At 37.5% G+C, this 15,216-nt stretch overlaps 1 protein-coding gene across 2 annotated transcripts in view; it reads left to right on the forward strand.

Moving 5' to 3' along the window:
- The window catches only part of LOC108596600 (probable serine/threonine-protein kinase dyrk2), a 53,851-nt gene extending 43,817 nt beyond the window's left edge, over positions 1 to 10,034 (forward strand). For both annotated transcript variants that reach the window (XM_017982529.2, XM_017982531.1), the window contains 2 exons: positions 5,304 to 5,422; positions 7,566 to 10,034. In XM_017982529.2, the coding sequence (XP_017838018.1) occupies positions 5,304 to 5,422; positions 7,566 to 9,188 (1,742 nt within the window). In that variant the 3' untranslated portion in view covers positions 9,189 to 10,034. The remainder of the gene's footprint in view (positions 1 to 5,303; positions 5,423 to 7,565) is intronic.
- The last annotated feature ends 5,182 nt before the right edge of the window (positions 10,035 to 15,216 follow it).

The following is a 15,216-nucleotide window of genomic DNA, read 5'->3' on the forward strand; positions in this document are numbered from 1 at the left end:
AATGCATATCGGTAGCAGTAGCAACAGCAGCAACCACAACCACAACAACAACAACAACAACGTAGGCTGTTGCAAAAAGAGCCGAAGCAGACTCCGACTTAAATTAACTCATTGATTCTTATTTTCCTTTATTTGGAAATTAACAGAAATGCTTACATACGATTTAGAGTTGAATTAAACACTCGTGGGCAGTAGTATTTAGATTAATTTTATTTTACAGAAATTGCATTTTAATTTTCTTGAGGAGGAATGAATAATAGTTGGGGGTTGATTAAAGAGTTTATTTGAATGCAGAAAATCATTTTTAATGCTCCTCTAGTTTTTAGAACAATTTTGGTGTTTTCTGAATATTTTAAGCATTGCATTTATTACTACCTTTTGTAATAAACTTAATTTAATTGTTAGATTCACTAGCTCAAATGCTTCTTTAAAGGCTATAATATAAAGAATACAGTTAGAGTTAGAATTTACGCAAGTTTTAGATTGATCAATACCAGATTTGGCAGATCTTGAAGGTGGTTGCCTTGTCTCCTGGCAAAGCTATTTGGAGGAGTTCCCGATCTCTCTGAGTATTTTGTGACAATCTCTTAGACACTACCATGAATATTGAGACCATATACGATGATCCTAGTTCTCATATACTAGGGTGCTCATATTACTCAACGTCTTGGCTTAAAGTTCGCGCCATTTGTTTTTGTGCATTTTAGCCGTAATCCAAAATAAAAGTATTTAGTAGTATCTGGTTGCTGGAATTCCCCACGGAATTCCTGTTTCAAACCCCTACATAAAATGAAATACATTTTTGACTATTTAGCTTTGGAAATGAACATAATTTTCATTTTAATAAAATGCATTTTGAATTTGAATTATTGCCGCGCACAAATATAATGTGAAAATAATTTTTTATAACAATTTTCATGCACATATATTTTTTTAGGTTGTACAATAAATCGAATTGCCCTTTTGGGTGGACTATAAAATTCAATCAGCGCAACATAAATTATAAAACACACAGAGACAGAGGCAGCGATAGAGAAGAGACACAGATGACCCAGAAATGTGTGACTTCAATAAATACTGATTTCTTTTATATTTTGTTTGGTGCAAAGTGTCAAATACACACACACACACACAGAGAGAGAGAGAGAGATACACCCACACACACATGCCCCATCTTTGAGTGCGTTGAATGCGGTCGACTTGGCTCTACGGCAAGTTTTGGTGTCTATGATGTCTCCACTCCTCTCTTTATACTTCTCTCTCTCTCTCTCTTTGACTCGTTTTGGTATTTTGTAGCGTCTGTGTGGGGGCGACAAATCGTGCGCTAATTAACTCATTGACACTGAGGCCCTTGGGCGACTTGGGCTGGGGCTGGGGCTGGAGCAGGGGGCCCTGATGGGTGCTCTGGCGTCAGTGTGTGGAAGGAATCGTGCGTAAAAGTCGAGTACGCTCCATATTAAATGGCGCTAATTGTGGCATTCGAGTTGCTGCGGACGTGTCAATGCAATTAGCGCTCTGCGCAGAGTCGAGCATCGAGTCTCGGTGCAAGATATGCTCAAAAGAGTCGCAAACACTCAGTGTAACTGATAAATGTCTACAGAGCTTGGGGCAAGTGCAACGGCTTCAAGTTGAAGTTTGTTTTCTTTCATTGCATTGGTTGTATATATATTTTTTTTTTTGCCTTTTTCTCTTTTTTTTTCAACTCTTTGCATTTGAGTTGCAGTTTGTTTTGCTTTTGTGGCATCGGCTTACAAACAAACCAAAGCAAAGCCAGAGCGACCAGCAAATAAAACGGTTTTTTCCAGGAAACGTGACAAAACGTCAATAACCAAGTTTTTGTTGTTGTTGTTGTGGTTGTGGTTGTGGTTGTTGCCACAAGCTTCGACTACGACTATGCCAATTGTGCAGCATGTGACAAATCACAGTTGCTGTTGTTGTTGTTGCATATGCAAAGGCAATTACTTAGTTACTTCGCATATGCTCCGTAATCTAAGACGCTGTAGTCAAGCCCAAGCCAAAGGTTCCGGGAATATGCATACATGGAGGCAACACTGCTGTCGTTGCACTTGCCCCAGACAACTTGCCGCAGACAACATTCCTGGAAGAGACGCTGGGCCATTGGCCACTGGACATCAGCAGTCCATAAGCCAAGGATACAGCTCAGCAAAACGCACAGAGCTCCGAAATTCGCCGATGTAAGCTACGTACAGTAAACTCTATATCTGAGCAACCTCTTCACAAGCAATAAAACTTCCAAGAGAGGTACAATTTTATTAAATTTTATCACAATTTATACAAAATTTTATCGTATTCTGAAAATGATCATTTTTAGCAAGTGAAGTTCGCGTGAAACTTTTGGAAATAAATCTCAAATTGGAAATGACTTTACTTAAATTGTTCAAAGTGAGTCTTAGTCCATGTTGTAGAGTATTCAATTCCTATCTGAATGCATTCAGTCTCAATACAACTTTTTGATAAACTTAAGTTTTTTGGAGAAGCTTCTGACAAGCAAAAGGCAGTCTTCACTTTCATTACTATGATGCCAATTCAATTAAATGAAAGCCGTTAAAAGAAGCATAATGCACATTTATTAGTACAAGACCTGTGGAATCGCCTAAGGTTCTCGATAAATGCATGACTTGCAGCACTGTCATCCGCCATTTTTCCTCGCAGAAAACAAAGTTTACGCGGGTTAAATATATGGGAAATTCTACGAGGTCCGATTACTACTACAATTAACTACTAACTTTAACAGTTATTTTTACAAAGACTATTACTAGAAATAGGCCATAGATTCATTGTCGAAGTGCCACCTGCTCGAATTTACAGTGCCTTTACCTACAGATGAACGAGCGAAAATCCAGCTGAAAGTGCTTCGGCTTAATGCCAGTGTGCAAGGGTGAGTTTGTTGAGGTGTTGAGCTCATTGCCGACGACAATGACAATGCCAGCGCCAAAGGAGCTGCCCAGCTCCACATTGAACAGTAAGACGGCTGACTTAACCTTAAGCGATTCCGCTGAAGACATGCCGCTGGTATACTCTCCCTCCCTGCAATCAGTGATCTTAAACATAGCTAAACATACTACAGAAGCCAGGAGTAACTGATACTGATCGCAGTGCAGCAAAAAGGTCAACCGAACACTAGATGATAATGAGATTTGGAACTTTTAGCTTTACATAATTTGTATGAAAAGTGTGAGCCCAGGTTAAACTGATTTAAAGTGTGGGATAAGAGGAATACCATTATTATTGTAGATATAAAAAGTTTGATTGCGATCTATGCTTATCTCAAAAGCGGCCTCCAAAACGCCCACCGAAATCGAAATCGAATTTGAAATCGTTGTGAAAAATCAAATCCAATGCTGGTGGCTACGTATGTTAACTTGGCTCTTAACGTTTTGACTGCGGCAGCATGGGGCCTGGGGCTAATATCCGATGCTTATCATTACGCTGATGGAATGACAAAGTGACCAACTGATCGCACACACACACACACACAGACACTCACTCACACAGAGTCAGATCGTAAAGGTCTTTTATCGAAATTCCTCCATGTGCCGCAATTAGGCGGCATTTTGACGCCCCAGCTTGTTGTCAGATTTGTGGAGCCCCAAACGCTTTTTGTGGTTTTTTAATATTTGATTTTGTTCATGCTGTGCAGTTTAAGATTTTATGATGCTTACATTTTATGTTGATGAAGCTCATTGCTTGCATACTTGATTAAATATTTAATTTTTATTATTTGTTTTGTTTTGATTTCGACTCGGCTTTGTTTTCCTGCTTGTTGTTTTATCTGTTTGCATATCAAGAATTTTAATGTCGTTTTGAGCGACATTTATTTAAATCAGATCAAACGCTTGTTTTGACACGATATAAATTTATTTCTAAAAAAATATAAATAGCAGCTGACATAGCAAATTAAAAGTCCATAGACCTCTCAAAAAATTCACAAACGCCCCAAAGTTCATAAGAGTTGGATAACATCTTTCAATTAGCACGCCCTTGGTCTGTCTGCATTTAAAGCTGAATGCAACGATATAGACGCCCTCAAAAGCCAAAAGAATGTTTGGCTATAATCGTAAATCTGAGACTCTACCAAAAAGAGAATACCAAACTGTGACTAATAACTTAATTAGAAACTCATGCTGGTGTGGGAAAATCAACTCTCAACGTTTTATTGAGCGAAAAATAAACGAAATAGAAAATATCTTTGAAATACTCAAACAAAATAGCTTATGATCAACAGACATAAAAATTCCAGCATTAATGCTTTTTATGTAAGTTGCTGACACAATTCCTTAGTTAACTTATCTAAGAGAGAACCCACTGAGAACCCTAGGTGCATGGCAAACAATGCCAAATGGCTGTAAATTTTAAAATTCAACTTCAAACTCTCACAAGAGCAAACAGACTTGGCTCGAGTGCAGCGAAGTCAAATGTCAAGTGCGATTGGCACCCATCTCCATCTCTCCATCTCTCTCTCTCTCACGCTCTCTCGCTCTCCGCATGTCTTACTAAACTAATGAAATCAATAAGTTATGCGCACATGCTATGAATCATAAACAATAACAAAACAACAAAAGGCTCAACAACGAGCTTCCCAGCTCGAGCACGTCAAGTGTCCAAGGTGCTAAGCACAAAAGTCACTCAAGCACTCCGGAATGGCCTGCCCTGGCCTTACCCTTACCCTTTTCCTTACCCTTACCCTGGGGCTTGCATTGCGGTTGAACTTAGCTGCGCCATGGCTTATGAAACATGAGAGCTCCTTAGTCAGCATGCCTCTCCCTATCTGCCCCGCTTGCCAAGAATTTCTGCGCATAAATTTAATTACTGGCAGACGAGATGGAGAACGAGAACAACACCAACTGAGTCTTTGACTCTCCGAGTCTATAGCTGCTGCTAAACCCAGTCACCTATCAATCTAACTCGAGTGACTTTTCTTCTCTTGCTGTTTTTCTTTTTTCAGCATTGAAGTGCTTTACTTTTTAGTGCCTGCCCCTAAGTTCAATAGCCCTAACAGGGCGGAGCCTCAAAGATACATTGTTAGTTTATAATTAGTAGAGAAGAGAAAGAGAGGGAGGGAAAGAGCGCATCTGCTTTTAACTATGTATGTGTATATCTTTACAGTTGTGTATGTTACCTGCCTACTTGACTTCCAGTTCAATGCATTTCCTTCTTCATTGCTCCATCGAAACTGCTTAGATTCGAACTAAGAACAAAGCCAAAAGCAGACTGAAATCTTCGCTGCGTACATTACTTTAAATATTCACTAATGAAAATCAACCTTCTTACGTTTCTTACAGAAAATATAACGATAAAAGCCAATTCGGATATTGTGAACAACATATTCAAAATATCTCTGTTCGCAAAAGAAACTCAAAGATATTTGTGTTTCAACGAGACTTGGGGATTAGTTGGCATGGTAAGTTCTAATATTTGCGTATGAGTAGAAACAAGCTAAAGTTGGAAGCAACCATCTTTATATAAACACTGACTGTAGATCCGCATATCCGAAATCATTATTCACTGCAGTGAACTTCGATGCATTCATCGAAAGACTGCAACATCTCTTGGAATTTAGATATTTCACAAAGAGATTTACTAAGTACGTCTATTGGCTTCAAGGAATTTAATAATATGACTGAGCTATGTAAATTATCTATATCCACAGCCAAGGCCCCTAACGGACCGGACCGCTCCTAATATTATTCATTTCATTTTTCAAATATGAATTTGTTTTCGATTACAATGCATTGGAATTGCATATTGTAGCAGCTTGTACTTGAAATGGCTTTGCTGTCGTATTTGTTGTATTTTTATGCAAACTAACTGTGCAAACACTATAATTTATGGCATGTACCACATAATGGCTTTATGCAAACGAGCGACAATGGCGATACTTAAATGATTTGGCCAAATTGCATAAATTGCTTAAGCGCTCAGCTTAGCGCCGCTCAGACAGTTGAGTAAATAAATATAATTGTTGTCGCACTCAGAAGTAATAAAAAACAAAACCTGTTGCAGTTGCACCAATTCTGTCATGAGAGAGATACGCGCACACACGAGCAGCAACAACAGCGACGACAACAAAATATTTATTACAATATTCATATTTTCATATATGCAATTAACCATATGTAAAATAATAACTACATTGAAACTAGCACAAAGTGGCAATTTGATTACGCGGCGTATGCGTAATATTCTTGATTTATCATCGCCAGCTACAGAATACAGAGTACGACTGCTCCTAATTTCGCACAAATGCCCATTTTTCTAGACATTGTAGCATTTTAGTGCTGAGCGATAATTTCCAATGTCAAGCCACTCGACAAAAGGCAGCTCGAGTTGGAGTCGAGTGACTCGCATAGATTTGAGGCGGTTGCTATTATAAAAATCATTGTAGATAGTCAATTGTGGGCAAACATTGCATGTCTAATCAATCAATCAATAAACATAAAATTACGTGGCATTTCATCGGGTCTCATGCTGTAACTGCACAAATATTTCAATGTCCTTGCCGACTCACGCAATTTACAGTTAAGTCAAGTCAACTCGCGTCGAGTTGAGTTGAGTTGAGTTGGCAACATTGAACTACAATAGAACTTAACACAAAGGCCATGCACATAAGTATATGGCCTATGTGATAATGATTGCGAATCCGAGTGCAAATACGTTTACACTGATTTATTTATTTTTATTATGCATTTGTTTATTAATCGCTTTGAAGGTTAATTACTGGCGGCGGGCGGGCAGGCAGAAGTGCAATTATTTATATTTATTATTAATCAGACTCAAAGCGCGCTCGTGCCCAGCTGCTTAATAAAATTGATTTATAAATAAATGAGAGCTTTACATAGTATAGCAAACCATTTCTGACTGTCATGCTGAGTTATCTTATTATTGCCAGAGTGCTCTCGAGCTGCCTAAAAATATAATTTGCCTATAAATAAATAGTGTATAAAGCAAAAACACCTTTTACCAAAGACAACAATTGAACTCAACTCATAGCCGAACTGTATCAGACTATAAAAGGCATAATTGCCAAAGCGATAAACAATCAATTGTAAGTCCCTCTCTCGCTCGCTCGCTCGCTCTCTCTCTCTCTTCATCTGCCACACTTTAAATCAAATTAAAGTCCAAAACTACAATGCATACTTATTGAATAATGACAAGGGGACAGACAAGACTCACCTTTGCCTGTGACAGGCAAACAACAACAACAACAACAAAAGCAACAGCAGCAGCAACAACTACAGCAGCAACAGTAAGCGTCAGCAGCAGCAATAATCAAGCCGCGTTTCAAACGCTTGTCATTTTGGTATTTCAAGTGTTTTATAAATAAACACACCTGACTCAACAATGATGTTGTTGTAATTGTAATTGTTGCTGTTGTTTCTGTTGTTTTTCACAACGGAAATTCTGCTCATAAATTGCATTGGCAAGTGCGCGGAAGTTGAAGTATACATTAACATATACAACTAAACTCTTCTTTTCTTTTTCTCTTTCTCCCTCTCTCTCTCGCTCTATCTATCTCTCTCGCTTTCTCTGTCTGTCACTGACAGCGAGAGGAGGAACTGCGCGATACCTGCTACTTCAACGAGAGCAATGCAAAAGGTTATTACGTGTACAACTCTGTTGTCGATTTGAGTCGACGTGTCAACTTCACGACTCGACGAGGTAGAGTCTGCGATGGGTTTGAAAAGCAGGACGCCGTGACGTTTATCCAGCAGAAGTTACCAGAAAGGCGCCCAACGGCCGCAATGACTGCCAGCAGCGGCAGCGGCAGCAGCAGCAGTAAAAAACGCGGCGGCGGCAACAAGCGCAAGAAAAACAATCGCTTGAATAACCAAAATCAATCGTTGCCACTGCAACATCATGGCCATAATAGAAGTAGTTTAAGTAGCTCTAAAAAATCAAAGCAACAACAATTAGCAAAAAAAAGTAAAAAACAGAAGTACTCACATAGGGTGCGACATCATCACGATGATCAAGAGAAGAGGCGCAAGAAGCAGCATGAACAACGAGTCAAAGCTAGTCCAACGAAGCAAACGTTTGTCAAAACGGTAACAACGACAGCAGCAACAGCAATAGCAACAACAACAACAACAACACCAACACCAACACCAACAGCAACAACCAAAACAATAGCAAAAACGCTGGCTAGCAAGGGCAAGGTCAAACGAAAAAGGGGAAAGCAACATAGGCAGCGTACCACAGCAACAACAACAGCATACGAGTCCAGCATAGATGATTTTATGTTTGGCAGCAGCAGCATCAGCAGTAGCACGTTTTCCTCACTCGACGACGGGTCAACCTACAGCAGCAGCAGCAAAGAGCCCTGGCCCACTGGGTTTGGCATGCCCACAGCATCAATTGATTACTCCATGTCAGATGTTGGCAGCAGCAGCAGCAACATGTTGCTCACAACAACAGCAGCAGCAGACAGTATTAAGCCGTACAGCAGCAGCAGTATTAGCAGCACCAACTATGATGCCTGGTCGAATGCTATCACAGAATTTGAGGCAGAAGCGTCGGCAGCAACCACAGCGATTGTGACAGCAACCAGCAATAGCAATGATACTGAATGGCAGCAATACGATGAGGTGTTGCTGGAGAGCAATGCCACCGATGAAAATGAGCTGCAGACCAACCTGCCACATTCAGCAGCAACCTATGAAACCAAAGCAACGCCACCAGCAACAGCAAGCACAGTAGCCAGTGTTGACAACGTTAACAAGAACATCAAGACCCATCAGAATAATACTTTAAGTGAGCCGACAACGGTGGCAGCCACAGCAGCAACACGCACTGTAACAGCAGCAGCAGCAGCAGCAGCAGCATCAACTACTGCTGGTGGTCCGCTTAGCATGTACACACAAGAGATGCAGGCCACGCCCTTCTCTAGGTTGATCCATCTGAGCAACAGGGCTGGCGATATAAACATCGCTAGTCTGGACAATATTAGCGTACGCCCCGCACGCTTCGACGATGAACTAATAGATAGTAACAAAAGCGACAGCAACATCAATAGTTCTTTAACAAATATAATCGGCCTTTTGGCCACGTCGTCCACATCAGAGCTGCCCGAATCCTTGCGCATAGGCCAGAGAAAGATTAACGCGGAAATGGAGAAGAAGAGATCGCAGCACAACGGACGTAATCATCACAAGCGTAAGCATGCGTAGTAAAGGCTTTAGATAATCGATAAATAGCAATCGATAAGTCGCTATGCTGCCAGCGTTGTTAAAATGTATTACTTAGTCAAGTGCTTAGCTCGTTTATCCGTAGCTATTATATTGGAAATGAATTTATACGCATAACATAAAAAGAAACATCAATGAAAATTCATTGGATAATGCGTAAGGATAATGCATTCAAAAGTAAAACAATTTATATATTATGCTATATAATGAACTGATACATATACATACTTGCAACATACATAGATACTTCAACAAATTTACGCATACACACACACACACACTTATATTGATATGCAGGCTCACAAATCAACAGAAAAAATCCCTTTGAACTTGAAGGCGCCTAAAAGCATGCTACAAAAAATGTTTGTATATACCTGAAAGTCAGAATAAAACTATTACATAGCAGCTCTGATTAAGACTAAAACTATTTGAAAATTTCCAGCATAAGTACAGACACACACACACACACACATACACACACAATAGAAAAAGTCGAGTATTCATTGCATTGAAGAGCTCGCAGAACTGCTACATAGTTATAAATGAAAGACAATAAAAATTTGTATTTACGAGTATGCTATAACTAACAAGGAAACCGAATTGTTGAACTAGAGAAATGGAAATGAAAAACAAATGTTGCATAAATATAAACTTAATAACGGATACTAAACAGACATGATGAATATTAATGAAAAAATTATAATATTTAGACGCACTGAATATATGACATACTCGTAATCGTGCTCGTTTAGCAAACTTGGTTTTTACTAACTTATTAATTTTATTAGCAATGAGATTACAAGAACAACAAACAAAAAGTAATTATTAAATGGCAAAAACAAAAAATAGATATTTATATATATACATATAGTAAATATATATCACATATATATTTTCAAAATTTTATAACGAACGAAAAGGAAACAAAACAATTTGCAAATTTAGTAAAAAAAAAAAAACAAACGAAATATTTTTTAAATTCATACGCAAGAATAAAATAATTGACAACAAGTTCGCACAGTAAAAACACTTCCAGAAAAGATAAAGAAAAACAATGTTAAATATTAATTGTAATGTAAACAATTTTTAATAGGCATATACTTTATGAAATTGGAGTAACTGCTAAAATAAAAACCGAATTTTAACAATTTGCACAGCACTGTATTTCAAAAACCAGTGTTGCACAGCATATTCTGCTATTGGTCGTATTTACATAAATATATACATTTATATTTATATATATTGTATATATGCATATGTAAATGCGACATAAAACCAAATTGGTAACAGACAATTGACAATTTCAAAGTTCACACAGAGAATGAAATTGATTAAAGAAACGTGCAAAATTTTAATAATTGCTACAAATAGTGAAAATGTATGTCCGATGGGAAATGCACATAAATATGTAACTAAAATGAAGATGTGAAATCAAACAAAACAACTGCTGCTTTTTTACATAAATAGTTCTATATACATACATAGATATATATAAAAGTATATGGTATAAATATAAACATGAGTTGTTTCTCGTATATTTATTTTAAAAAATAAATACAAATCGTAAATAGTTCAAACAAATTAGCAAACCAAATACTTATACAAAATTAAATACAATTACAACAAATAAAAACACAAACAAAACAAAATGCAAACTGCAAAGAAATTGATAAACTGATTCGTAAATGTGTATATATATATATTATATAATATATATATATATAATATATATATATTTATATATATAAATAGCAATATGTAAATTTAGACAAAAACAAAAATGAAAACAACTTATAACAATTAATGCAGAATGCTTAGGTGAAAATTTAATTAGTATGTACTCAAGGCAAGAACATTTAAACTATTGATTACTTAACTAGACATTGAATGCAGCAATACAAATTAAAAACAAAACAAAAACCTAGCAGTCACACACACAGTCACAGTAAATTAAAAAAAAAAACGAACTTTATTAAATAGCAAATCAAATTGAACTACTGTACTTATATGTATGCGCGTTGCTGTAATATACAACAATTTAAGTTAATAATAATAAAACAATCAATCAAACGAATATTATGGTATGCTAAAAACAAAAAGCGAAAAAACAAACAAAAAACAAGACAAAAAAAGCTGAAAAAATGAACCCTTACTATCTATCAATTATAATATACTTACAACTAATTATTTATTTACTACCCAGCCAGCTTTTGTCATGTGTCATTTTGTAAATTCATTTGCATAGTTTTCTTTTTAATTTCTTTTTTTCCCCCACTAGCGACTTACTAATTAATGTTATACTTAATTTAATGAAAAGCTTAGCAATTAAGTTGCTTTGTTTCACACATTGTAAATTGTAATATGTTTATTTTGTAAGATCTACGCATATTTGTAATTATTTATGTATAAAGGCACACATACACACACACACACACACACACACACAAATACACACACACACGCATACATGTTTGTTTAACACATACTCTAACTATCTAACTAACTATAAACTACTTACTATCTCCTTATACATATATACGCCTATTTAATTACATTTCTTTGTATTACACAAGAAAAAAACAATTAAAAACAAATGCAAATTAATAAAAATAAATACAAATTTCAATATAAAACAAAAAGATTGTCAGATATCGCAAATGATATTTTTTATTTTTCACTATCTGCTTGAATTTGTAACTTGAATAAATTCCAATTTATGTTGTGCAACATTTTTGTTTTGTTTCTTCAAACGTGGGCAGAATAAAAAAGAGAAATAAATAAAAACAATATATAAATTGAAAAAATATTTACCACACAATGTGAGTTTTCAATTTGGGAAAAGGGCGCACACATTATCGTATTTTCAGTATGACTATGGACTTATCATTCTATTGATGGCAACCTTTGCACCTCGACCTACTCCCAAGCTCCGGCTACAATTTAATGACTTCTAGATGGCCCTAAAAATTGTTCCAGGAATCTTCAGGTCAAGTATTCTAACCTCCCAATCTCAATTGATCTAAGCCTGTAATTTCGAATTATATCCTCTTCTCCGTTATCATAATAAAATTGGACTCTTTCAGAGTTATCCTACTCGAAGCTTTGGTATAATGACTACTAATGACTCTAGGAGTAGAATTTGGGCAGCTGCTTCTGCTTCCACTGCTTACACTCTCTACAACTCCTGACATAGACCTATAAAGTGGAATCAGAATCAAACTCTATTTGTAATTGCAACTCAAAGAGCTACTCGCTGCTGTTATTTCAATAACTTACAACGCAGGCTACCCTGGGACATTATCAACAGCATTTCCGCTGACTATGCCAAGTATCGCATATCACGAGTATGGGCAACATGCCCAGGTGTCTATAGCTAGGTGGTCTAAGGCTGAGCACAGCGGAAAGTTGACAAATGTTTGCCAGGCAACAGCAGCCGAAGCAGAAGCAACGCTATTAAGTAGTTAATCTCACTTTTGTGGGAGGGCAACTTGACAAATCACATGTGCTGACATTTGGCATCGTGGCTGGAATTCGGGATTTGCCAGCAGTCCAGTCCAGCAGTAAAAGTGTTAAGCGCGAAGAATATTTTTTTCAATCTGGCCCAAGCTAAAAAGCAAACACTGTTATGAATGCTACTTGCAACAGACCATGCCACACTGCGCTCGTGTGTGTGTGAGTGTGTGTGTGAGTGTGTGTGTGTGTGTGTGTGTCGATCTGGCGGGACCACACAAGAGGTGAGCAACTTGGCGAACGAGATTGGCAATGGGACTGCCACTGCTACTGCTTTGCATAAATGTCTTGAGCCCCTTGGGCCCCAACATTGTTGTTGGTACCTTCTTGTCTTGTCCCCTTTAGACCAAGCCACTGCAATCTCTCTCTCTCTTTCGATTCATCTCTCTCTCTCTCTCTATCTATCTGTCCTGTTGGATGTTTAATTAAAAAATTAAGTTCCAAATCCCAGGCCATTAAAAAGATTTTTATTTATACCTTTTAATTTCATCAATCGTTGCGACGGCAGGTGCCAGCCAGCCTCATGTAGTTATACCTTCTGCTCTGCTGTGTGTCCCGTGTCGGATGGTCACAGTCTTTGCATACGCTTAAGTATGTGCTTGGTTGCTGTTGTTGTGGTCGTTGCTGTTGCTGTTGTTTTTTAGGCTTTTAACAGGAAACAATTTCATTTGCAAGCAAAAATTCTTTTATAATCTGCCGACGCTAAGAAAAAAAACGAAAAGAAAACATGTCAAGAAATAATAATAATAAAATAAAAAATGTTCTGCTTATCGTTGTGCCTCCCCAATACTCGGAGAAAAGGCATGAAAGGAATTCTATAGCAAAAATAAAATGTTTATAATTAACTTTTTAAATACAAACTATTAATCACTGTTGGAATTTCACACATAAATTTGGTATTTTACGTAAGGCAGAGTATGCGGACTTCGGTGCTTCAGTCGTTGGCCATTTGGCACAGAGACCGTTTTGTAGTTAACTGCATTGGTCGAGTCCACGTTGGTGCAACCCACGTTGGTTCCAGCTTCTGCTCCAGTCTTTACTCCCCCCCGCTCCCTCCATCGCTCTTCCCCCCGCTCACGTGTGCACAGTTTTAGTTTATGAATGTCGCCATGTTGCTTTGTTGCTGGCGGTGTGGCTGTTGCTGTTGCTGGTGCACTGACTGTGGGCACATTCCACTCATTTCAGGTCGACTTTGGCTTTGGCATTGGCATACAGCGGCGCAAGGATGAAACTGTTGCCTGCATACGGTTTGCATATTTCGTATTTTTAGTACAGCCAGTACACATCATCAACTTAAATATGCGTGCAAGATTTATGCGAACTTCTTTCTCTCTTCTCCTTTTTTTTTTGTTTTGGGGCATACGCACAAGTCGCCAGGCAACACAGCTCATGGTCAACAAATGGGGCTCAAAAACGCACAAATTTCTACATGGCTAACATACAAACTCCAAACCTATTGAGCATGAACCAGTCATAACCGCAAATATTTTCTAAATGCACCATCGCACACATGGGCGCAGCTGGACTTCGCTCAAGGGGTAGCCAACCACCTTTTTATTCCTGTAAACCAAGTATACAGTGACTAGGGAAAGTCACTATACTGCCCAGAAACCTTTGCTCACATCAAAAATAGAGAGGTCAGAGTAAAAATTGAAACAAATACTTAAATTATGAACAGACTAGGAACATCGTATCGCTAAGTTGTTTGTTCTTTTTTTTTGCGATTTTAGCCTTTAAAAATTGTATACCCTATTAATAATAAATAGAAAGCACATCTGTATCATTAATTCTCTGTATCATCTATTCATGCAAGGAGCGAGTGATTTTTGCCTCCCTCTGTAAATTATATAAAACTAAAATAAAAATGTTAGTCTGGTCCGCTGGTCTTAAGATCCCCCCGTACTACACCCCTGCATATGTAGGTGTAAATTTAAGAAAATATGTATATTCATTCAAAATAGGCCGACAATTATTGATATATTAAAGAAACAATTATGTTATCTTAATAAATTCTTTCTTTAAGGGTATTAAATAAAAAAAAATATTTTTTTTGCTGATTTTGAATTTTTATACACTTTGACATTTTTGTAAAAAAATGGAAAAGGGTATTATGAAGTTTCTCAAATGTATGCAACAGGGAGAAAGAGGCGTGGCAGACCCCACAAATTATATATATTCTTGATCAGCTCGACGAGTCGATATAGCCATGTCCGTCTGAATGTTTGAGCACCTGTTTCTCAGCAACTATATAGGTGCTCCTATTTATTTTATTTATTTTTATTTGCTCACCCCTCCCCCGCAAATCGAAAAAAAACACGATATTAAGCAATAAAAAAATATTTAAAAATCTGAAAAAAATCACAAAAGCGCGGGTTATAGTTGCGACCGATACCAAATAATTAGGAGTTTTCCCATTAATTTTCAATATAACAGCGGAGTGCACGCTCCGATCATACAAACGTCCGTACTGACGCTACAGCGAACGTGTGTTTGTGGATTC

Source organism: Drosophila busckii, chromosome 2R, assembly GCF_011750605.1.
Source record: "Drosophila busckii strain San Diego stock center, stock number 13000-0081.31 chromosome 2R, ASM1175060v1, whole genome shotgun sequence".
NCBI classification, from domain to species: Eukaryota; Metazoa; Arthropoda; class Insecta; order Diptera; family Drosophilidae; genus Drosophila; species Drosophila busckii.